A 4915-nucleotide genomic window follows, 5' to 3' on the forward strand; every position below is an offset into this window, starting at 1 on the left:
GCATTGGCGATTTTGTTTGTTCGTCCGGTCTTCAACTTAATCCGGTTATTAAACTCTTGCACTTAATTAATTAAAGCGAGAGGTGAGACAAAGCTACGCTTTTGACTAAGTTAGCCCAAGCTGCTGAAGCGTTAACAGGAATGTTTGTTGTTGTATGTAAGTTGACGGCTCGAATGTTTGTTCTTGTTGTTATTCTCACAAATATATTAGAATTTAGTCTAAATATTCAGCATTTGACATAATTAATGTGGTAAATATAGCCGCCAACGTTTTGTCTTAAAATAAAGACGGAAGATCGAAAAGAATGAGTGAAAATAAAAATCAAACAAATAAGTTAGAAATGAAGAGATAAGAATAGCACAAACTAAATAAGAATATTCTCCGGTCCAAAAATCTTTAATCAGCATTAAATTTTTACCCCGTCCGACAGCTGGTCTGCCGTTATAAAAGCAACCGTTGCGAGCGTTGGAGATTTTAGTTGTTTCCGAATTTGCATACGCGCTGGTCGAGCAGAGGAGTTTGTACACGAGTGTTTGTTGATATAAAAGCAAACACTGGTTTAAGAGCAGTTCTAAATCGAGATAACTGCGAGAAAGCTTAAGCGCTTACTAAAATATTCAGCTGACATCATGAGCTGCCCAAAAGTGAGTTGTGTTTGTGGATACACGTTTGGAGCTGGAAGTAAAAATTTAAGCAACAACAAAAAAAAAAACTGGAAAAACTGAAAAACGCCATAATTAACGCCATAGGCGAAATCGAATTGCCAGTGAAACATGTTTGATAAATACTCGTATTTTCGCCAAAACAAGGAAGTGTCTGCACTCGTTCACCTACAAATCTAACAACGCAAGTCCAAAAATAAACAAGTAACCAGAATTGAACAAAAAAAACCAAAACGTTAGCTTTGGTTGCAGCGAAGCTTTAATACCCTTTACAACAAAAAAAAATATAACAAGGAGTGGATTTTGATTAGGCAGTTTGTATGGTGCTATAGTGGATCAATCTAAACAATTTCTTCGGAGGTTGCACTGTTGCTTTGAGCAAAAGCCCGTGTCAAATGTAAAAACTTTCCATACCAGCACATGATTGCGGTCGTTCACTTGGTATGGCAGATATAATATATTTTAGTTCCATATCGGTAGTTCCGACAAATGAGTAGCTTGTTAGGGAGAAAAGAACGTGTGCGAAATTTGTGATCGATTTGTCAAAAATTGAGCGACTGGAACGCTTATATACATACTTTCGGCGATACGGAGAAGTTAAAATCGACTCAGCTCGTCATGCTGATCATTTACACATTTACTTTGAAGGGTCCCCGACGTTCCTCTCCAGGTGTTACAAACTTCATAACAAACTTAAAATATCCTGGGTAATAGGGGTAATGGGTATAGGAAAACAAGCGTGCTACAAAACCAAATCTCACAAAGCCTGTTGTGCCTGAAAAGCACAATATTTAATTTCCTTTTCATCGACGCATGTAAAATCTTTGCCTTGGCCTGGCCACTCGGCAGTCACTTTTCTTTGCAAACTTGGTTTGTCATTTCAACGCTGCCACACTCCATAAATCATGGTTGGCAGTCGAAAATGTTACAAAAACAGGAATTTTCCTTCAGCAGTGCACCGACACACCCACACACACTGACATAAATGTACACAGTAGCAACATACATGTAAACACGTTGTGTGAACCTATGTTTTTGGTTGTGTGTGTCCCTGCAAAGCTTCAGTTGCATGCGTCCAGTATGCTCGTAATTAAAACGTTGCCATAACTCACTTAGCACTCAGACAGTCGTAGAAAGACCCGGCAGGAAAGAGATAGCAAGAATATTGAGAGAATTTTTAAATATTGCTTACTAACGAGTCGTCGGTATCGGAAATTCAGAATTTTCGCTGTTTACGCGAGGGGAAATCGTCGGGTATGTTTCTTAGGAAACACCAGACAATAATATTCACAATCATATACATCTCCATAGACCCTGAAACACTCGTATTTCTAATAATTATTGCTTACTCAGCAAGAATATAAGAAGCTAGCACAAGATCGAAATAAATGGAACAGTCTCATTTGCTCGCCATTTGCTCCCAGTTGAGCCATGGGAAACTATATTCAGCATAGTAACAATGTTAGAAAATACAGGGACAGGGTTGAAGTTTCTCATATTTAATGCAGTTTTTTTAGTTGCCCAATATTTAAATGAATTTTTGTGGGTTGTTAATATATTGTATAATTTCAAAATTGTTTGAAAAAATGTATTAAAAAAATTTTTGTTCTTTCCAAAATTTTTCATTTTATAATAAGTACAAGGTGATTTCCATAGTAAATAGGACTTAAAAAAACAGAAAAAATGCTTTTTGCGGCAAAATGAATTTATTTTATTCAAAATAGTCTCCTTCGGCTTCAATACAGCTTTTTGCATGATCCAAAAGCATGTCGAATGAGTGTTTTAGCTCCTTGGCCGGTATGGCCGTCAGTATGCCGGTGCAAGCCTTTTGAATGGCCTCTAGGTCTGCATAACTCTTTCCTTTCTCGGGCAAATGCATTTTTCCGAAAAGGAAGAAGTCACCCGGTGCTATATCGGCGGCGGAGTGGTTAATGGTTAAAATGTCATTTTTGGTCAAACAATTGATCACAATCTCTTGAATGATGCCCTTCGAATGTTGGATTCTGAGCAATTTTTGGTCGTCAGTCGATTTGTGCGGAACAAAACGGTGCACACACTTTTCGTAAGCCCAAATTTTAGGTCTGATCTATCTCCATGAATTCGATGATAACTTCGGCTGATTTTTGATGAATTCGATCGTCATTTAAATGAAATCACTCGTACACTCTGCTACGGGATAGGCAATCATCGCCATAAACTTGTTTCATCAATTGAAACGTTTCGGTAAAAGTTTTACCAATTTTAGAACAAAATTTAATGTTGGCTCTTTGTTCGAAGCTCATTTTCGCACCGATAACACAAACATACTGACACTTAAAACGCAATAACTAAACTTCCAATCTATGAAATGTCATGAAATTCTCACTGGACAATCGATAAAGATAGCAGATTCTAACGCACCAGTCGACATATAGATGGCGCTACCAGGTGGCGCTAGATTCAAAAAGTCCTGTTTACTTTGCAAACCACCTTGTATATTCTTTTTCTTGAAAATTGGCCGAAAGATGTAGACAAAATTTTACATGGAAGAAGATATTTCGAAATACAGATTTTCGAAACGTCCTTAAGCCCCAGCTCCAAAGGAAATGCTTTAGTGAATAAGTGAAATATATTATTATCGGGAAACCTTTGATATATTGCAAAATTTGAAAACGCAAAGGTTCTTTATTACAACATGTTTCAATGCGCACCCTACGGGGTTAACGGCTATACGAGTATTTGCGTTCAGGCATATTGATCCGGACCTCTTCCAGCCACTCTGTTAACCATTATCTACGCACAGTATGCTCATGTAATGTTATGTTCTCTTGTTTGCTTTGTTGCAGATAGTGAGCCCATCCCTTGCCATTGCTGTTGCTCTTGGTTGTTTTGCTTTGTGTCTTGCTCCTTGTTGTCTGGCCGCCGCTGCGATAGATACCGAAGGGCTGACACAAGAACTGTTGGTGCCGTTCAATGATTTATTACCACCACTCTCTGATGCTGAGTTCCAGGAAGCCCAAACAACATCAACAACATCAACGACAACAACAACATCAACAACAACAACAACATTGGCACCACCGGTCACTGAGGCACCAGTTAGCAAAGCGATTACAGCAAGAGCACCAACAAAGGTGACAACGCCGAAACCAACGAAATCAGCCACAGCACAAAAACTTAAAAAGACGCAATATCAATTGGATCAGCAGTCGCAAAAGCAGCCACTAGCAGTGCCAATATTAGATTTGAACCCCGAGGTGCCGCCCGCTTTGCCAGAAGCCGAGGCGCCCGTGACGTCGCAGGTCACAGAAGCACCGGTAACTCCGAAAGCAGTAGCAGTGCCAACAACAACTACAACGCGAGCTCCAATTACAACAACGAAAGCGCCTGCTAAGGTGTTGGAGCACAAACAAGCCGCGTCCACGCAGTACTTTCAACAAGTGCGAACGACGCAAACACAATTTCAAGGGTTGGAACAACACCGGCGGCCACAACAACAACAATACAAGTCACAACCACAACAGCAACAGTTCGCCAAGCAAGCGCCACGGCAACCAACAGCTCAACACCGGTTCCAGCCACAAGTTGCTGCCGCCATAGCAAAAGTGGCACCGTCACCGCAACGCAGCGCGCCAGCAGCAACGCAAGTCAACGTCGAACACCTGAGGCAATACCTCGAATACATTTACCACCCGACGACGCGTCGTCCGTCGCGCGGACCGCTGCCCACGCTGACGCCATTCCCGCGGCATTTCAAGTAAAGTGACGGCTTCCGGTGAATGGGTGCCCCGCGCTTGTGCTACCTTCACCCGCCTCACTTTAAGAAGACTTAATTTATTCACGCAACTCCCCTAGAGCGTCTCAACTCATGCACATCAGTGATTAACTAGTTTTACGAAAATTAATATGAATAAAATAACGATAACATAACGAAGTGAATTTGCGACTTTTAATACCATCTAAGTTGGAGACTCGAAAACTACAAAAATAAGTATGTAAATTTGCATAAATTATCGAGCAGTTTATGTTGATTTTGCCATACTAATATTAAAATATAAAAATATTCTGAATTTGGTTTATAGTGAATGTGAATAGCGGTTTACCGTTAAGTGATTGTTGTAGTGCTTATACATATGTATGTCTGTCTTCCAAATGACATTAATCAATTTGATCGCGTTAGCTTTTGATTCACAACTTAGCAGTAATTCACATGTGTTTAAAAAGGCGCTGAGGTTGATACAAGCGTTTTTTTACACATATACATTCATATATTT

At 40.0% G+C, this 4915-nt stretch overlaps 1 protein-coding gene across 1 annotated transcript; it reads left to right on the plus strand.

Annotated features, from left to right (window-relative positions):
* Nucleotides 1-495: 495 nt before the first annotated feature.
* On the plus strand, nt 496-4580 carry LOC126755859 (mucin-2). The gene is made up of 2 exons (XM_050468579.1): nt 496-644; nt 3488-4580. Exons 1-2 carry the CDS (start codon nt 630-632, stop codon nt 4400-4402), a joined length of 930 nt encoding a protein of 309 aa, XP_050324536.1. The 5' UTR covers nt 496-629; the 3' UTR covers nt 4403-4580.
* The last annotated feature ends 335 nt before the right edge of the window (nt 4581-4915 follow it).

Source organism: Bactrocera neohumeralis, chromosome 2 (genome assembly GCF_024586455.1).
Source record: "Bactrocera neohumeralis isolate Rockhampton chromosome 2, APGP_CSIRO_Bneo_wtdbg2-racon-allhic-juicebox.fasta_v2, whole genome shotgun sequence".
Taxonomy (NCBI): domain Eukaryota; kingdom Metazoa; phylum Arthropoda; class Insecta; order Diptera; family Tephritidae; genus Bactrocera; species Bactrocera neohumeralis.